The 19,131-nt window shown below is 58.1% G+C and overlaps 1 protein-coding gene across 1 annotated transcript; it reads right to left on the reverse strand.

Annotated features, from left to right (window-relative positions):
- Positions 1 to 205: 205 nt before the first annotated feature.
- ADAMTS15 (ADAM metallopeptidase with thrombospondin type 1 motif 15) lies at positions 206 to 11,994 on the reverse strand. Its single transcript, XM_082778095.1, has 8 exons — positions 10,830 to 11,994; positions 5,995 to 6,127; positions 5,054 to 5,221; positions 4,375 to 4,658; positions 3,856 to 4,033; positions 3,047 to 3,228; positions 1,898 to 2,073; positions 206 to 1,475 (listed from the first exon to the last, which is right to left on the reverse strand). Exons 1-8 carry the CDS (start codon positions 11,724 to 11,726, stop codon positions 695 to 697), a joined length of 2,799 nt encoding a protein of 932 aa, XP_082634221.1. The 5' UTR covers positions 11,727 to 11,994; the 3' UTR covers positions 206 to 694.
- Positions 11,995 to 19,131: the final 7,137 nt, after the last annotated feature.

The raw sequence follows: 19,131 nt of genomic DNA on the forward strand, positions 1-19,131 counted from the left end.
TTAAAAAACAACACGGAGTTAAGCACCATAAAATCTACACTGGTCAGGTCATAAACACGAGGAGAAAATGAAAATGAAGCCACCGCCTCCCAGCCTGGCATGGGGATGCTCCTGGAGCTCCCCAGACCACAGCAGTGGTATGCCCATGTTGCAAAGTCATTGCCAGCGTGCCCCAAAGTTGACAGCCCCTCGGAGACCAGCACCCCATCACGCCGGTGGTTGGACAGAACAATTTGCCATCACTGTGTCAGTAAATCCATTTGGTCCCACGTAGCACGAGTGCTGGGGGAGACAGGGAAGGGGGGAGGTAGGCTTGGCCCTGGGAAGACGGGGCAGGTGTCAGATGTGCAATGAGGGGATGGTCCCACGCGTCCTCGGGTCCTTCCTGGGCAGTGGCATCTGTCTGTCCTCCGGCTCCCAGCCTCCGCTGTGGGTCCCTGTGTGGTGCGGAGGCATCGAGGTAGATGTTGGTTCCTGCTCCGGCTCCAAGCGACCTGCTCGGTGAAAGCCCTCTGGCCTGGGCGCACGCCCTTCCCCGCACCCAGGTCCTTTTTTTTGTTCGTTTGTTTTTTTTTCCCCTTTTTTCTTTTTCCCCCGTTTGATATGTGCTATGGACATCTCCCCCTCTCCCAGCCCCTGGCTGCTGCTCGCCTGCCAGCCCGAGAGACACCACGCCCGTCCTCGTCGGCACCGCTCAGCACGGCCTCAAGGTGCAGAAGTCCAGCTCCTGCGGCTTCCTCCGAAAACTGCAGCTCTCCCGGGGCAGGAGGCGCCCGGCCGGGGTTGTGCACTTCAGCATCCTCCTCTTGAAGCCTCGACCGCAGCTCTTGGAGCAGGGAGCCCAAGGTCCCGCTTCCCACACCGGGCAGGGCTCCCCACAGGACCGAACCTCGGCCGGCCTCTGTGCGGCCTCGCACTCGGAGGCCGGGTGGCCGTAGGAGTCGCGGCAAGCCACCGCTCGCTTCTGCAGCCCGCTGCCACAGGTGACGGAGCAAGCCTCCCAGCCGCCCGCCGCCCACTTGTAGGAGGGCCGCTTGTAGGTCGGCCTGCCCCCGTCCAAGCGGTTGGACAGGCTGAGGACGCTGTTGTTGAGGTCCGGCGGGGTCTTGCCCTCCTTCTTGTAGGAGGACTTGTCCTCCTTGCTCTCCTTGGGGAGGTAGAAGGAGTAGCGCACCCGGGGAGGGGTCATCTTCCCCACGGAGAGCACCTCCAAAGTCAGGGGCTCCTGGATGGGTTTGAAGGCCTGGAGGCTCTCGACGGCGGTGCCGGTGCCGCTGTAGCGCAGCACGCTGCCCTTCACCATCAGGTCCCTCTCCACGGCCGAGACGATGAAGTGGCCGTTCAGCAGGTACTTGCCCTGCCCGTTCTTCAGCGCCAGGTAGTTGTCGTCGCTGATCAGCCCCTTGTAGCCCCGCTGCCTGATGTCGATGTTGGAGGCGCCCGCGGGGATCACCACCACGAAGTTGTAGCCATGCCTGGAAGGGAGGAGAGGGCAGGGGGGCGTCAGGCTGAGGGCTGGAGGGGTGTCTCCTGCTGGGTGTCCTTTATTCCCAACCCCTGCCACTTGGCCTCAGCCCCAAGATCTTCCCACCCCTGAGATTATCTCCTCCACCCCATAGAGATCTCTTTCCCCGTGCCAAGTTTTATCTAGGCTGGGGTCACCCAGATATGGAAAGAGGTTTCAGCTCCTCCAGCTCAACAGCACGAAGGAACCAGAGGTGGCTCCACCAGCAGAAGCCATTAGCACATTAAATGTGTCCTCACAGCTCAGCTCTCCACACAGGGACATTCACTGGCACCTGGGGTTTGCTGCTCTCCATCCCCACAGCCTTCCTGTGTCCACCCCAAAAAGCAGAGCTGGGAGAGAGGGAGGCACGTGCAGCCACCCAGCACTTACATGGGTTTGGTGAACAAGCCCGAGACCTTCTTGCAGCTCTTGTTGTCTCCCCCACACACGCTGCATTTGTCGAATTTCTTCTTAGAGCCCAGCTTCCCGTCGCAGCCTGCTTTGATGCATTTGCCCTGGACGCAGACCGAGGTGGAGTCTGGAGAGCAAGGGGTGCCGTCCACGACCTGTGGAGGTGAGACAAGCTGCTGCGGCCCCACATCACCCTGCACCACCCCACTGCATCCAGCCCCCATCCAGCCAGACCCGAGGAGGTGCTGGCAGGCACTGTGTCGCTCTTTGTTCATGCTCTGCTTTGCAGCGGGGCTCTGCTGGGTCTGATCAGAGCCATACAGCATCAATTCCCCTTTCTGCCACATCTACATCATTTTCTTTGCATTGGTGTGAATGTAAGGGGCTGTGTTGGGAAAACAGCCAGCACCGGCCTGCCCAGCCCAGCAGGTGAATCCCTTCCCCAGTGCAATAATTATTGAATGGTTCAGGTTGGAAGGGACCTAAAAAACCATCTAACTCCAGCCCCCTGCCATAGGCAGGGACACTACCCACCAGATCCGGCTGCCCAAGACCCCATCCAGCCTGGCCTCAAATACCTCCAGGCATGGGGCATCCACACCTTCTTTTGGTAACCTGGTCCAATGCCTCACCACCCTTACAGTGAATAATTTCCTCTTAATGTCTAGTCTAAATCTATCCTCTTTTAGTTTAAGACCATCCCCGCTTGTCCTATCATTATCTACCCAAGTAAAGAGCCCTTCTCCATCCTTTTTAGAAGACCCTTTTAAGTACTGAAAGGCCACAGTGAGGTCTCCCCAGAGCCTTCTCTTCTCCAGGCTGAACATCCCCAGCTCTCTCAGCCTGTCTTCATAGGAAAGGTGCTCCAGGCTTCTGAGCATCTTTGTAACCCTTTGTATCCCTCCTCTGGACTCATCCACTGCTCCAGCCTCATCAGGACTACAACTACCCTATAGACAGCCTTATAACCCCAGAGGAAGACCCTCTGTGGACCAAATGAAATAAATAAGCTGATGCATAGACGCAGATTCATCCCAGCCTGCTGGATCCCCTCCTTTATAATCTCACACAAGCCCAGCTGCCCACCAGACACGGAAAATTCGCTCATGCCCCCCAGCCCTCACCAACCTTGGGTGCCAGCACGTAGAAGTAGCCCGTGCCATTCGCCCGGCAGATGAGCTTGCACTTGTCCCGGGGCGAGACGCCGGAGTACTTGGGGACCCAGGAGACGGAGGCAGTCAGGCGGTTGGTGCTGTGGCTGTAGCCATTGAAAGCCTCACACTGCTCCTCGCGGAAACTCTTCCCTGGCACTGGAAGAAATGGGGAGTGCATCGGGCGGGGGCACAGACCAGTCCCTCGGTGTGGGTTTTACTGGTGGTGCATGCCGTGGGGGCCACGCAAACCCCGTGGTGCCCAGGGTTGGCACCGGCAGCATCAGCACAGTGAGCCCAGGACATTCAGTTCCCCGCACAGCACAGTGACCCAGGGACACTGGGGGAGTGCAAATATCAAGGTCACCTCTGACATTTTCAGGGGGCGTATCTGGGGATATGTTCCCACCATGTTTCTAAGCGCTTTGAAACAGACAAAGAATTTGACATTTGGAGACTGGCTCTCCTCCCACCCCACCCAGAGAGCTGCGGCGAGTTTGGGGTTTTGGCACGCTCAAGGCTCAGCTTTGCTGAAATTCGGCTGCTCCGGAGATGTGAGCGACACCTCTGCACCCAGGAGGGGTTGAGCAGAGGATTCACAGGAGGGGTCGAGCAGAGGATTCACAGCTGTGATGAGTTGCCCAGCTCATTTCAGGGGCACCAACACATGCAAGAAGCTGGGTTTCCCTCTCTGCTCACTGCAGGAACATGCATTAATGACGACAGCCACGAGCAAGCTGAGCTCAGGCCACGTATTTCAGAGGGATTTTCCTCTCATTCCCTTACCTGCAGAGGAGCAGGGGTCCAGGTTGCAGGAGCGGTACTTGACGCGGACACCCTCGCAGTAGGAGCCCCCATTGGCAGGCACCGGGTTGGTGCACTCGCGCTTGGCCAGCTGCACGCCACCACCACACGTCCGCGAGCACTGCCCGTAGGGCGCCCACTTGGCCCAGCCGCCGTCCACCTGGTGGGACATGGCACGGTGAGACCCGCCGTCCCCTTCCCTGCTGGCTCCATCCCAAGCAGGAGCTCTCGGGGCTCAAAGCCATCCCATCGCTAGCTGCATCTACAAGGGAGACCTGCAGCTTTGCAGGTCCCTAAACTTCCATAGGGCTGGAGAGACGAGCACAGCCACAATCCAGCCTTGAAAAAGAGCTGGTGACAACTTGCACCATGCATCCCTGCTCTCCCTCTGCTTCTTTACGCATCACTGTCCCCGTGCAGGGTCCCCAGTGGGGACCGCCCAGCCAGCACCCGTGCCAAAGCATCCAAGGATGATCCTGAAGGGCGCTTTCAGGCACTCACCCTGTACTTGCTGATGTTGTGCCTCTCAACACAGGCGCCCTTGAGGCAGAAGCGTCCCTCACCGCAGCCGGTGCCGTCGGCCCAGGGGAAGTGGCGGGTCTGGCAGACGATCTGCCCGCGCGCCTTGCCCGTGCACCAGAGCTTGGAGCAGTACTGCATGTACGGGCAGGGCTTGGAGCCCACGCCGAAGGCCAGCTCGCACTGCTGGTTCAGGCTGTAGCTCGTCCCCGGCAGGTCCTCGGGCAGCGGGATGGGTTTGGAGGGCTGGTCCAGCAAGCAGTCTCCTGCGGGAGCATGGAGGGGAAGATCGATCGGGTCCTCGTGGGGAGCCTCATGGGCTCAGCCACGTCTCAGCCCGCTCATTGAGGATACGAAATCCAGCAATAACAAAGGCAGAAGGAAAAAAAAAAGTGACTCCATCTCTTGGTGATGCTGAGTAGAGCCTTGCTGGCAGAGCAGATGTCACTGCTGGGGACACCCGGCTGATGAGGAAACGCTGCCAAACTCCCCGCTTCCTTCTCGCTTTGTTTGGAGAACAGCCGCTGCCCAGCCCAGGAGCCTGTCCCCATCACAGCCACCCTGCACCACCAGCCCTGGGACAGATCCTGCTCCCCACAGCAGGGACCAGGACAGGATGGGGACGAGGGCAGGAGGACGAGGGCGCAGCAGGAGGGCTCACCGTGGCCGCTGTCGAGGAAGTCGGTGATGATGGCAGCGCTGCAGGCTGACCAGGGGTTGGCGCGGTCGATCTGGATGAGGGTGGGGGACATCATGTGGTTGGTCTTCAGCCGGCCGAAGACCTCCTCGCAGGCCTTGACGTTGTCATGGGGCATGTTGAAGACGTGGCCTGGGAGATGGAAAGGGGCAACGTGAGGAACCCCGCTCGGCACACAGCAGAGGGAACTCTCTGCTGTTTGCAATGGGGGAAACTGAGGCACAGAGCAGGAAGAACCCTTGTGAGGATGGCAAAAGGCTATGGACAGCCCAAGAGGAGAAGGAGATATCTGGGGATGGGTGGGGATTGCATACAGCCTGGCTAAGGCTGCATGTGGATGCGGGGACAGGCACACGTCATCCTGACAGCAGCATCCCCGAGCCAGCACACTTCCCCTCTCCTTCCCGTACAGCCATCAGTTGCAAGAAGGACAAAGGCAATTTCAGAGAAAAGGAGGCAGCAGAGCTCGTGTCTCCGGATGTAGGTGTGCCCTCAGCACCCCCCAGACTGTTATTTCAGGATTCCCAGATCCTGGAAACCAAGCAACCACAACAGCAAAGCCTTTCACTTTCTCAGCCACTCTTTCCCACTCAGCCCGAGGTGGAGTTTCCCTGCTCCGGATGCCTGTCATTGTCTGGCCTTCCAGAGGCTGGACCGGGGTTATTTTGAACCTTGCCGCTGTCCCTCCACCCCTCCTGACTTCAGAGCTGGGCTGGAGGATGGGATTTGGTGATGCAGAATCCACGAGGCCAGGGAGCACCTCTCATGTGAGCACAGCACCAAGACCACATGTGTTTTTTTCCTCCAGAAATGCAGGGCTTGCCATGCGCTGCACCACGATGGTGTGGTGCCTGTGCCTCAGTTTCCCCCTCCATGATTTGAGAGCTCCCAAAACCATGCCTTACCCAGCTCGTGGGCGGTGGTGAAAGCCGAGGGCAGCCCGTCGTCCTCGATGACGGAGCAGCTGCGCTTGGGGTCGCACATGGTGCCCACGTCGGCCATGCCCAGCGTGTCGCAGGTGGTGGCACCGCACAGGTCCTGTGGGGCACGGAGGAAAGGGGTTAGCCAGGGGCTGGCACACGGCCCTGTCCCCACCAATTCCCCTGCACTCCAGCAGGATCTGACCCCTGGCTGCTGGGAAGATGTCAGCCCCAGGGGATGGGACGATGCAGCCCTGGGGGATGCTTTTTTTATACCTAGCATCCTCCCATGCCTTCAGTGACAGCAATTCCCACACCAGCGGCCCCTCCAGCCAAGGTGGAGCCAGTTTTGGCACAGAGCAGCCAGCCCGGCTCCGTCCTTCAGCAAGCTCAAGGCCCCAACCCAGGTCGGTCAGTGGAAAGACTTGGTCTTGACTCAGAGCTGGCACATTTCTCTGCTCCTTCCTACGAACAAGAAGCTCCTGGAACAGGCCCAGAGGTCACCACAGCAAAGGAAAATGCTCCGTGTCCCCAGGACATTTTGCAGCTGTCTCTCCAGGAGGAACCGTGTCCAGCTGAAGCCAGCCCAAATTCAGGGACCCCAGGTAGATGCCACCAGGACAGGGGACAGGAAGGTGCTTGGACAGGGCAGCAGGGTGGCTGCAGAGCTGCTGGAGTCAGCTCTCCTCTCCAGAGCCTGGTACCTGCTTGTGGAGAAACTTGTCACAGCAGGGGGATCCCGACCTTCCTGACACACATACCAGCACACCTGCCCATCTCCAGCACCCAAAGGTGCCAGCACAAATCCAAAGCTGCCATTTGGAGAGGCCCAGCAGCTTGTCCTCGGATGCCCCCACCCCTCCGCTCCTCTCCAAGGGACATCACGCCAGCACCGCTGGCAGCACTGCCCATCCTGGGCTTGGCCAAATCCTGCTCTCAGCCACACCGTGCCTCTCTTGGCTGGGCAATGCTGCATTTTCTTCCCAATTTGCAATCCCCACCTTTGAGCATCACAACCCGCGGGAGTGTGGCTGGGTGACAAGCTCCCTGCAGCTTCCCCAAAGGGTTTTATTGCAGGGCTGGAGCATCATCCCCAACCCACAGAGCCCAGAGCTGCAGGGGCAGCCATGCACGGGGCAGGGAGCTGCAGCAGCTTTCCACAAGAAAAGGAAACGTAAGGGACTCGCCGGGCGCTCCCATGCTATAAATAAGAGTGATTCATGCTCTGCTCCTGGCCAGCCGAAGTGCCTGGGTTGCTACAAATCTCGCACGAGTGGCCCTGCCAACATTTCCAGCGAGGTTTCCAAACCAAAGGCATTCCCTTGCAGGCAGGTTGAGCTACCGGTAAATAACAGACTCAACAGCTTCAGAGAGCCCCGGCCAGGGCCGAGGTGGCTTTAGCAAGAGGTGCAGGGCTACCGGGCACGGACAGGACCCTGCCCTCAGGAGAGGTGTGGGGTGCACGCGGTGTGATGCCCTTGCTCCTGCAGCACCACAGGTCGGTTTGGGGGCCAGTGCCTCACCAGGCTGAGCTCCAGGGGGATGCAAAGCACGAAAACCCCATCTTATAACCAGTTTCAACTCCACTTTGCAGCAGGTTTAATCAGCAGCTGGGATCCCATTGCATCCCAGGCCCTGTCCTGTACACAACATCCCATGGCAGGAGCTAGCATGGGGCATCCCCACACCCCCAGCAAGAACAAGGTGACCAAATGAGGCCAGCAAGCCCGGCTGCCCCAAAACACCACAAAAACGAGCCATCACCACACTGAGCTACACCTAGAGGTTAGAGGGAGGCAGTGGTGCTAGGGTTGGGGGGCAGTGGTGGGTTTGGGGGTGTCCTGGGGATGCAGGGAGCAGGCAGCCACCCTCCCTGCTCGTTGTTCTTTTAAGAGTTCCCATTTCCTTGCTGGCGCGGAGAGCTTTTGGCTCCTGGCCCAGCACCTGCACTGACACACTGACCCACTTCTTGCTCCCAACCTCGCCTGCTGGCTGCGGGGCTGCACTAACGAGCAGTTCTTAATGGGGTTTTCCATCACCCCCGTGGCCAGAGCTCAGACCCCAGCCACAGCCCCCATGGGCAGCAGCTCCGGGCTCTAATGAGGGGGTCCTGACCCCCCAAAACCACCTCCTGCAGCATTGCTGGGGTGCAGCCTGCTGAGGAAGGGCAGCACACGAGGTAATGTAACCGGCAGTGCCAAGAGGAGCTGGAGGAACAGGAGGAGAGGCTGGGAAGGTGTTCATAGGGTGATGCCCAGCACAGGGAGAGAGACTGAAACTATGGAGGGAAGGGGAGGGAAATGAAAGGGGATTAAGGTGGGAAAGCAGCATGCAAAGGGCCAGTGCTCTCTTTACACGGTACGCTCACCACCATCGCTCTCCACAAAGCCCGTGATGGTGTTGTGCTGTCATTCTGTCATGCATGGACATCAGACATTTGGGCTCTCTCCGTTTCGGAGACAGCCTGGAGAGCCTCAAGCTGCGGCTGAGCAAAGAACCTGGCTAACAGGCACCAGCACCTCACCCATCCTCAGAGCACAGACAGCCAGAAATTAAACCAGAAGCAGGCACGGACACACAACTCACAGGGCAACAGCCACGACCGTCCCATCCCTGCCAGCCGGGTGCTCCCTGTGCTGCCCTCGCCCTAGCACCGTGCCAAGGGGCTGCAGGCAGAGTGAGCTGCACCGCCAGGGCTCCCTTGACAGCCTTAGCTCCATCTGTGGACACTTTCCAAAGGCTTTTCTTCATTGCCTTGCAAATTTCTGCAGGTCAGCTGAGTGGGATCCTTGTGGCTTTTATATTAATTCGCATACTCAGAGGCTAGGTCAGACCACAAGCATTCTCCTGGCTGTTGAGGTTTACCCCGCACGTGTCCAAAGCAATCCCAAAAATCTGAGCTCCCCGGCCTTGAGCTTCAGAGCATGGATTTCCAAACTCCCTCGTGATGCTGTGCTACAGTGAGATGTCCTCTGGAGCAACATCCCTTCGGTTTGATGGGAGGCCAAAGGTGTTCAGCAAACCTTTGCTGTTACGGCTGGCGGACGTCAAGGTTCAGAACGGGTGAAAATTTTAGTTGAGCCTTTCCTCATAATGCGTGATGCTGTTCCCAAGAGGCAGGAGGGCAGCTGGAGGATGGATGATGCTCTGCGGGCCCCTCCGGCAAGCACCGGCTCGAGAAGGAAGGTGAAGACCCCGTGGCCATGCTTGCTGGCACATCCACACCATCCAGCTGGGCAGGAGCGAGCTCCCCAAAGGCGAATCCTCCGTCCAGCACGACCGGCATCAGGGAGCAAAGCCGGGCAGGAGAGGCCAGCCCCATCCATCAGCAACTTGTTGACACAACTGGAAACTGCCGATCAACTGGGCTCAAAGTGAAATTTAAGTTGGGGGCTTATGTAACAGCTTTTTGGCAGGGAGATAAGCTCTGGGGTGTCAGGGGACCACAGATGGATGCATTCAAGGAAGGCAGATGTCTCCTTGATCGTGTGCCTTTGCACTGAGCTTGCCTTGGGATTTCAGGAATGGACGGTTTAGCAATGTGTAAAAAATGCAGCCCAGCCATGCTGTGAGCTGCAGGACGGCGTGGCTTGCAGATCCACAGGCCCAATTTTGTCCCACGTGCAGCTCTGGCGACCTCACCGGGTTTCCACCAGAGATGGAGCTGGCTCCTGCCCGCAGGGTGTCAGCAGGTTTCCTCCTCCCCTTTGCAGCCACCCAGCACAGACAGGAGCTGCTCCAGCAGGATTTAACCCTGCCAGAGGACACAGACCCTGCCAGGGCGGGGGGACAGGGAGATGGGGGCATTGAGGTCCCTCACATCCACACAGCATCACTTCTGCCTGCACTGAGCGCATGCGAGTGGCGGCCAAGCTGAGCTGGCAGCAGCATCCTTCCCACCCTCGAGTGCTTGACCTGGAAAGCAGTTTGGGGACGGCCTCACTGCTGCTGAGGGGAGTTCCCAACACGTCCCTCATCCAGACAGCTGGGCAGGGAGAAGGGAAGGAGAAAACGCAAGTTGTCTTTGCTGCCACAACCTGCCCTGGGGAAAAAAGGGACCATCCCCTTTGACCTGGGCGCATCCTTCTTCCCCCCCACTAGCAGCCTGGGGGCTGATCCAGCACAGTGACACCTCCAGCAAGAAGCAGGGATGCAGCCAGACCCTCAGCTCCCCGGGGCTGCAGGCACTGCCTGTTTCTCCAGTGCTTTCCTTAGCCCTGAGCTGGGTCCACATGGAGCAGCCGGGGCGCGGAGGAGAGCTGCGGGTCCTCAGGAGGACCTCGCGCATGACTCAGAGGAAGCAGGGAGAGGTTTTTTCTTGGCAGGTGCCACCGCAAGCTGCAACGCGCGAGCGCTTCCCAGCCAGGGGGAACTGGGGCTGGCTGCCCTCCTCCTCCTCTTCTGGGCTCAGACCCTGCATTTTGGGGTGGTGGCTGCTTTGTGCCAAGGCTGGGGGGGGGGGTCCCCTCCTCGGGGAGGGACCAGCAGGTTTCTGTGCATGGGGACAACCTGCCGTTGCACACCTCCTGGCCTCACTTGCCCCTCGGTGGGGCTTTCTGCAGGATGACAGCCAAAACCAAGCTGGCTCAAGCAGGCTCCACACCTCTGCTTCCCTCCCCGCCGCCCCCCTTTGCCATCCAAGCTGGGCAGCGAGGGTGGAGGGCTCCTTGGGAAAGGGCTGTGGGGCTGGGGGTGGACACGCACGGTGCAGGGGATGCAGGGGCGGTGTTAGGTGAGGGGCAGCAGGGTGCAGGGCTCCCGGGGGAGAGGGGGGGCAGCCCTGCCGGGTCGTCCCCCCCTCCCTGGGGACCCGCACCCACCTGCTTGGTGAAGAGGATGGCGGTGTCCCAGTACTCGGGGTGCTTGTCGCTGACTTTGTTCCACTTCTTCTGCCAGGCGCAGAAGTTGCGGAGGGTGAGGGCGGCGTTGCCGGTGACTTTGGGCCCCTTGTCGTCCTGCCCGATGAGGAGGAACTTGACGACGGAGATCTGGATGGGGTTGCGGATGCTGGGGTGCTTGTAGAGGCGGGCGGCCGTGGCCATGAGGGTCAGCAGGTAGTGCTGGAGGTCGTCCCCATGGAACTTCACCATGGACTCGTCGGCCACCACCAAGGTCTCCACGTAACGGGGCACGGAGGCGAACCGCTTGGCTCTCCCCCCCGGCGCCCCCCCGGCCCTCCCCCGGTACTTGGCCAACGCCTGCAGCACCCCGGGGGTGAGGCCGGAGCCCACGGCACACCGCGAGGCGGAGGCCCCGAGGGGGAGGCCGGCACCGCGGCGCTGCAGGCGGTGGGCTCCGCCGGCCGCCCCCCCGGGCAGGGGGCTGATGGTGTACTCGGCTCCCCGGTAGCCGAAAGCCCCCCGGAGCCCCCCGCAGAGGCTGAGGGCGGCGAAGGACTCGCGGTCTCCGTTGACATCCCCCGAGTAGAAGCAGTGGCGGAGGCCGGGGCGGGGGCGTGCGGCCCCGGGCGCGGTGCCCAGGTATTGCGCGGCGAAGGCGGGGGCGATGAAGCGGGCGTCGGGGGCGAGGTGCAGGTAGAAATCCTCCCCGAAAGCCGACAGCTGGAAGACCACGGCCTCGGCGGAGCCGCCTCGCCCGAAGTGGGGCCTCCCGTTGATGTCGGGGTCGAGGCGCAGCGGGGTGACCACCGCCGTGTCCCCCTGGGGCGCGCCCAGCGCACGGGCACCCAGCAGCAGCGGCAGCAGCAGCGGCAGCATCGTCCCGGCTCACATGGGGGGGCGAGAAAGCAAGAGCCCCCCTCTTCTTCTGTCTTCTTCCTCCCTCCCTCCTTCTCCTCCTCCTCCTCTTCCCAAAACTCGGCGGAGGCCGGAGGGAGCGGAGTGCGAGCCGCCTGCCCCGCCGCTACCTGCCTTGTGGGGCGCAGGGCTTTTATACACGGCTTTGGTCCCGGGGGGAGCGGGGCGCGGCTTGGCCCCGCCGCAGCCACTCCGGGGCCGGGAGAAGCGGAGCGGGGCCGGGAGAGCAGAGAAGGGGAGGGGAGAAAAAAATAAAATAAATAAAAAATTGAAAAGCGAAGCCGGCGCTGCCAGCCCCGCTCCTGGCTCTGCAGCCCGCGGGATGCTGCCGCAGGTTCGGCTCCGAGGAGGAGAGGGAGGATGAGACCCCCCCCCCCAAAATTCCCCCGGGGAAGGGGGAACAAAGTTGGGGAGTGGAGAGGAGGAGGGCTGGGGGGAGAATTGGGGGATGCTCTGCTCGGGACAGGCTGTGTTTGGCAGGACGGAGGCTGTGCTGGTCACTGTAGGGGGTTTGGCTCCATTAATCTGATTTTCAGACTGAGCCCCGCACTGAGCCCGGGGCCCCATGCGCCCTCCAGCCCAGCACAACTCCACGGCTTGTTTCTGCAGACCAGGGAGCTCCAGGGGAGCAGCTTTGGGCATGGCCCATCCCTCACTGCCCTGCCCCAGCCCCTTCCCAGGGCTTCAACCAGGAGGCAAAGGGGCAATTCCCACTTGTCAGGATGAGCTCTGCCTCCCCACACCCCCAGGGCCCCCAAAGGAAGAGCTCACCCACTCGGTGAGAGTTGGGACCCAAGTTGTCCACTCCCCTGAGACCCCAAGGCGCACTGTAAGGACAGTAAGAGAAGAGATGGGTTTCCTCATGCCCACCAAACACACCATGACTTGGGGGTGGGAAGGATGCTGGGGTTGCTGATGCTAGAAAGATCTCATCACGTTTGGGATTTTTAGAGCAGGAGAGCTAAAAGGAGAGAGCTGAAGAGGCCTCGGTGATTGTGGCCAAGGACCAGATTTCCTGATGGCGATGGGCACGCTGACATTGGGACGAGCTGCACGGGGAGGTGCCCAGGAGAGTCTCCCTCTCTTGTTCCCATTAAAGCTGGTTTTGTGCCCAGAGAAGCACAGACATCTCAGCAGCACTCCCGAGCTGCCATCGGGCACCCAAGTCACACACATCCTCGCAGCCCACGCACCGTTCCAGCAGCCTGGTTTAATGCTGAATTAAGGCCCTTTTGCAAATGCTCTGGTTTTGATGTGATTTCAAGCCCCAGCAAAGGCTGTAAGCACAGCCTGAAAATGTGTGTATATCTGGAACATAAACCAAGGCTGCTGCTTGAGACGCAGAGCCCACAGCCTCACCTCGGTGTCAGCCCTTCCCCATGCAGTGGTTTGTCACCGGGCTGTGCTTCGTTGTGTAGCTGAACTTGTGACCCAAATATCCGCAGGCTGTGCTTGGTGAATCAGGGATTTTGTCTGCTGGCCAACATGCAACGTGTCCGGGGATGTTGAGAGGGCCACGGAGATAAAACTGGCAGCACAGTGGGTGGAGGTGGAAGGGGAAAAGGCCTGGACATGATCTGGGGCATCTCCAGGTGCCAGGAGGGAGCCTTCCTTCCTGAAGCACTGCTCCATCCATCGGGATGAGTTTATCCCTGCAGGGCAGGGGACAGGAGCAGCATCCCTGGTGGCACATGGTCCTGGCAGTGCCCCTCACAGCACCATCCTGCTCTGGGCTGAGCGCACTGCTCCTGGGGACATCTCAGGAGCAAAGCTGATTTCTGAAGCCGTGCCTGGATCCTGCGTGGGACGGGGATGCTGGCGTGTTTCCTCTTGTATCCGCCTCTGCTCTGTTTGCTCTTTGTGGCCTCATGTTTAAGGACAGTAAATTCTCCTTCCCTTCACACGCGACAGGAGGGCAGCAGGGGGTTCGCCATCTCCAGCAGGGGCTGGTGTGTAGCACTGGGGAAAAAACCCAGCACAGACCTGGCACGTGGAGCCAGGAGCTCAGGGGTATCTGCCCCATAGGGATACCAGTGAGGAGCAGATGGAAAGGGGAGCAAAAATATCCCCATGTGCACCATGAGAGCACCTTGGCTTCAGGTACCGCAGCTCCATGGCCATCAAGCCAGGGTTAATCACTGCTGCATCAGGCAGATCTTCTCCAGCAAGAGAGGATGAGTCAAACCAAACTGGCAGGGCTTTATCTCCTGCCTGGATAACATCTGACTGCTCCTGATGGGGAAAGCAGGCAGAAAATGTGAGTGTTTTGGATCTGCCTGAGCCGGGACCCACTCCATCCCCTGAGACTCTGGCTTTCAGCTCTGCCCATGACGTTAGCACTGTACCAGAGTTTTTGGGGTCGAATTTAAGTGATGCAGCTCAGCCTGCTGCTGTCTCACAGCCTGCCCTGCCCTTGCTCATCCTCTGATCACCAGGAAATCACCTACCCACAGTCAGAGCTTTGTCTGCAATCCAAGGTGCAGCCAAAATGAAGCTGCCTTCATTTTTCTGCCTTCAATGAGCTGGAAAGCTGTTGAGTGTATGGAGTACACACTGCCTATAGCTCTTAGGGCTCATCCTTTAGAGGCGGCTGGCACATCTCAGTGTGCTCCAGACAAGAGGGGAGGCATTATTTTTTTTTTTTTTTGCCTTATCTCAAGGACATGGCATGATTTCCCCAGTCCCTGTGACTAGAGAAGACATGGACAAAACCCCTGAGCAGTTGTGGTGTCTGCTTGGGGTGCTGCTATCTGTAAGACACATCCCTTTAACCAGGGTGGTCGGGGGGAACATCTCTGTTGTGTCTCCTGCCAACACGGAGGGGCAGATTACAGAAACCAGCTAGGACAGGGAGTGTTGGGCTGGGAGGACCAGGCAGGACACTCCTTGATGTCCAGAGGAGCAGGACAGTGTGGGCATCCCAGCAGCAGTATGGATGCTGGGGCTCTCTGGGGTTCTGCAGAGCTGCCTGCCCGAGATAACAACTTGGGCTCACTCTGAGTCAGATGTTTCAGGCTGCATCTGGCTGCTTTTCACCCTTTGATGTTTGCCTGGATTTAAAGGAAATGGACTGGATAGAGATGTCCTAAAGGGAGCGCCTGGTAATGAAGGAATGGAGATGGAAGATGCCTTTCGACCTCATAGAACAGCTACTGGCAGTGAGATGCAAATACCTGAAATTCAGCTCCTTGGGTTTTGCCTAGAGGCTGCTTTAAGGTAAATCCCACCTCCCCCAGACCTAACCCACAGCCCACCCTGTTCTGGTGTGAGCTGGTCAGCAGTCTGAGTGCTCCTTCCCACCTTCCTCTCTTCTCCTCGAGCACCAGCAAGCACCAACAAGTTATTTTCTTTCATTACTTTTTCATCATCGTTGCAATGCCAAGTGTGAGAAGCTAGAAAGAAAAGGCGAGCAGAAAACCTCACGTATCCCCTGGATGTTCCAGTTCATAAAAGAAATAGTTTAAAATAGATGGGCCGAGAGCTCCACGCCAAAGATAGAGTGGAAAGGTTGTAGCCAGGGAAAGCTGGCGTTGTGAGCAGTTCACTTGTCTTCGGCTGAAAGGTTGGCAGATCGGCGGCCTGGGCTCTCACCCAAAAGTTCAGGCTGTGCTCTCCCAACTCCCCACCACATGGGCAGGAAGGAGGATCCTCTCCAGGGACTGAAGATGAGTCAAAGCGTGTTGTTAGGCGGCTTTCCAGGAAAGAAAGGCTTGGACAAAATCTAGCTGTGTCTAGATAGGGTCATTGAGGGAGAGAGATGCAAGAAACTTGAGCACGTGGAGGTCTTTGACACCTAGAACCAGTCCCGTTCTTGGTCCAGGAAGACAATGAATTTAACTGGATTCAGCCTGGCGTGGGTAACAGTGACTGGGACAGGTAGGATGCTCTGCGTGGGTTTCCCATGCTGCAAAATGGGGATGAGAACAGCTCTTTTTCTGCCTCACGAGCAGAGAGGATCTGTGCTTGGGACATCCTCAAGCAGAGCAGCATTGCATGCAGAGAGCTTTGCTTCCACCCTGCAGGGCCATGCCATCCTGCCTGGCACATCTCAGCCACCCCGAGGCACCCCAGGTGCTGCACCTCTTCTTGCAGAACCACCTGGGCTCACTTCTTCACTTTCCCAGCTCACTTCTCCTCCTGCATCCTCATTCTCCTTTTTCCTTCCCTATGTCCATAATGCTTTGGATGTCCCTTACAAGGTGTAGGTGCAGGATGACAAAAATAAAACCAACCTGCTCCCTCCTCTGCCTACCTGTTGTCCCCTGCTCCTGGAGTGGGACACTCATCTCTGCTGTCCTGCATGGTCCAGACACACAATGTCACCTCTGGCATCCAGCAGGGCTTCCTGAAATAATAGGGGAAATAGGGGGAATACCGATGTATGTAGAAAAAAAATCAAAAAGCTTGATTTTGCCTGATTTCACAGGTCTCTACTCGGTGATAGCTCCTATCTCTAGCAAGCATCCAAACCTCCCCTCTGTGCTCACCCCCTCCTCTTTAAGGATCTCTCCTCTTTAAAGAAAGACAGCCATGAGAAAACCATTTTTTTCCAGGATGCTCTGAAAAAGCCAATGGAAATTTGGAGGAGACAAAAGCTGGTCCCACATATCCCCCAAACCAGTGTGACACACTTATTATCATCCGTGCACACACCTGATGGGCCCTACAGCCCAGCCTGAAGGTTTATGAGCCAGGACTGCACAGCTCGGTATTGTACACGCCTGCCCGAAATGGGGCCAGACCTTTATTAATTAATTTTATGCTACATTAGTGGTATAAATATATAAAGCAAATATGCCTAAACACACCAGGCTTGCAAAACTGTGGAGATCTGGGCAAGCCCCAAAGTTTGTCAGAATTATGCACATCTGGAATAAACATGGGGCGACGGCGATGCACAATCCAGCTGCCGAGGATGCTCATCACTCAGGCAAACCATTATGAGGCTCATTCATTTTCGTCAGCCCATAAACCATGCGAGGGTGGGATAGGGAGAAGGAGGGGGTTCCTATGTGCTTTGAGGAGAGCATTTTTGGTACAACTTGCCATATTTTTTTAGCGCTAAGGCTGGGGATGGAGCAATCCTTGGAGGCTCCTCTCACCGATGCGCTGCTCTCAGGACACCTTGTAAGCCTCAAACCTCGGGTGAGAAGCCTGGCAAGAGGCTGCAGTGCTGGAGAGAGGGGTTACCCTTTTGGAAAGCCCTAATCCTGCTTTCCTGACAGCACATCCCGCCACACCTGCCGGCAAATGGGGCTCCAAAACCACCCCGTGGCAAGGCTGCCCTCTGCTGCCACTTTCTTACTCTGGCAGTCGAGGCGTTAAATGTAATTTAATGCAATGCATGGCATTAAAAATCAAAATGTAATTAAAAATAGGGAAGACAAATGTAAGCGCCTCATCAATCTGAGCCTGCAGCCTTTGAAATTAAGTCCCCGGGCCACCACCACGGCCCTTTGCTCTCGGGGTCCCCAGGTGATGCTGGGTCTGCAGCACCAAGAGGTTTTGGAGGAGGCAGCCCAGCTGTCCCTGCCCTTTCCATCTGGACCTTTAGATCGGATTTTCCTACGTTTAAGGAACCCAGTAGGAATTATGGCTTTCCCCAGAGCAGATGCTGCACTGAGGGGAAGGTAAAAACAGCTTCTTTAGGTGGGAGTGAGGAGGCTGAGGCACCAAACGCAGACTAACCAGCACTTGTAAGCCACGGGAGCCCTCTCGCGGCTGTGCTCAGTGCAGGGATTTATGCATTTCACCCGGCGTGATCGATTTTGCTCCTAATTCACATGCTTCTCACTCCCAACCTCCCCTTCTCATGCACAGCCAAGCCCAGCACCAGGCTGCAGCCCTTTCCCTCACCCTCAGCGTCCAACCCTTGCAGCTAGGACATCTCCACCGAAGGCAGCTGGGCAGGACCCAGGGCCCTGATTTAAAGCCCAGATGAATTTTTATGAGTGACATTTCTTCCAACCTGCTCGTTTTGAGAGCAAAACTAAAGAAATTGCTTGTTTTGACCAGACAGAGAAATGCTCGTAAATGCTGGGAGAACTTTTGCTCCTGGCTTCTGGGATTTGTCTCACTGGCAGAGAAGGATTAAATACCTCTGCCCTGGGTTTGTGGCAGAGGAGATGAGCACACCAGGTGCTGCTGGCACCCAGGATGATGCCCAGCTCATCCCCCCAGCAGCAACAAATCCTCCTGGTTCGAGATATTGCCAAGGGATGGGGTGTAGGAAAACCCATGGCTGGTTTGGGGCTGGCTGTGGCCCCCTCACCCCCTCCTTGCTGCCGCAGTCTGTCCCGGGGGGGGACACAGAAGCCTCAGCGCAGGGCAGCACTGACATCTAGCGGCAAGGTTTTGGAGAGGAGCTGCTTTGTTCCTACCGGGGTTTTTCTCCCAAATGTTCGCCCTAAAGGCAACGCGGGCCTCGTCCCGGCAGGCGAAATTCCCCCGGAGATGGGTGCCCGGTAGCAGGAGCCCCGGGGAGGGGACACGGAGAGGGGGAGAGGTCTGCAAGCTGTCTGATCAAAAGGGGCTTTAAATCACGGTGACTACGTGCTTAATGGCTTTCGCATGCTCAGGCAGCCCCACAGAAAGGAGAGCTGTGGCAGGCGAGGTTTGTCAGCAGCGTGGAGGGGTCCTGCGAGGGGTTAAGCTGCAGGAACCCAAAAAAAAGCCTTGGGGGGTGCTCATCCTCTGCCTGGAGGAGCCGTGGCGGGGCAGCCAGGTGTGGGTTCACTGTCTCAGAGAGTGCCTTCGAGCTCGCTCGTAACGAGCCCGGCGAGGCTTGTATCGGCCACGAGAAATTCCAGCTACTGTTTGCAGCGAGAGCCGCTAATGAAAACCAGCGGTGCCTTAAAGCTAAGAGGCAGGCATGTCCTCCAAGATCAAAGATGCGGCAAGGGGAGCGGAAAGCCGGGAATAAATTGCATCCTGTTGGAGAGACGTGCCCTGCATCGCCTGCAGCCTTACCTGTCCTAGTTCAGCGCAGGGGCACCCCTCTGCCTCGGAGCCGCGTGCCTGCGCAGGCTCCTTCAGTGGGCTTTGGGGCTAGAGGAGACAGAGTCGAGGCTCACTTTTGGCTGCTAGCCCCGATTTGTGCTTTCCTGCCGATTTTCAAATGCAAATGTGAACTATGAAAAAGCCCCTCCAGCTGCAGCCGGGCGGCCGGGGGAGAGCAGCCAAGGCCGGGTGTCGAGGGAGCACATTTGATACGCAGCCCTGGAGAGATGTCCCAGACCGAACCACACCGTGCCTGGGGTTGCTTTTTTTTTTTTTTTTTTTTTTTTTTGCTTTACTTCTTATTTCCTCCCCTCTCCTCCTACAGTCACAGAAAACCGCACTTTAAAAAGACAAGAAGTAATCAGAG

The sequence above is a fragment of the Aythya marila genome (genome assembly GCF_965140915.1).
Source record: "Aythya marila genome assembly, chromosome: 23".
In the NCBI taxonomy this organism is placed as follows: Eukaryota; Metazoa; Chordata; class Aves; order Anseriformes; family Anatidae; genus Aythya; species Aythya marila.

Excerpts from the sequence above, each read along its gene's own strand:
- ADAMTS15 (XM_082778095.1), bottom strand. The coding sequence starts at position 11,726 with ATGCTGCCGCTGCTGCTGCCGCTGCTGCTGGGTGCCCGTGCGCTGGGC. Across the intron at positions 6,128-10,829 it reads CCATCCTCTTCACCAAGCAG|GACCTGTGCGGTGCCACCAC; the intron begins GTGGGTGCGGGT and ends CGTGCCCCACAG. Across the intron at positions 1,476-1,897 it reads GGCTTGTTCACCAAACCCAT|GCATGGCTACAACTTCGTGG; the intron begins GTAAGTGCTGGG and ends CCTCCCTTCCAG.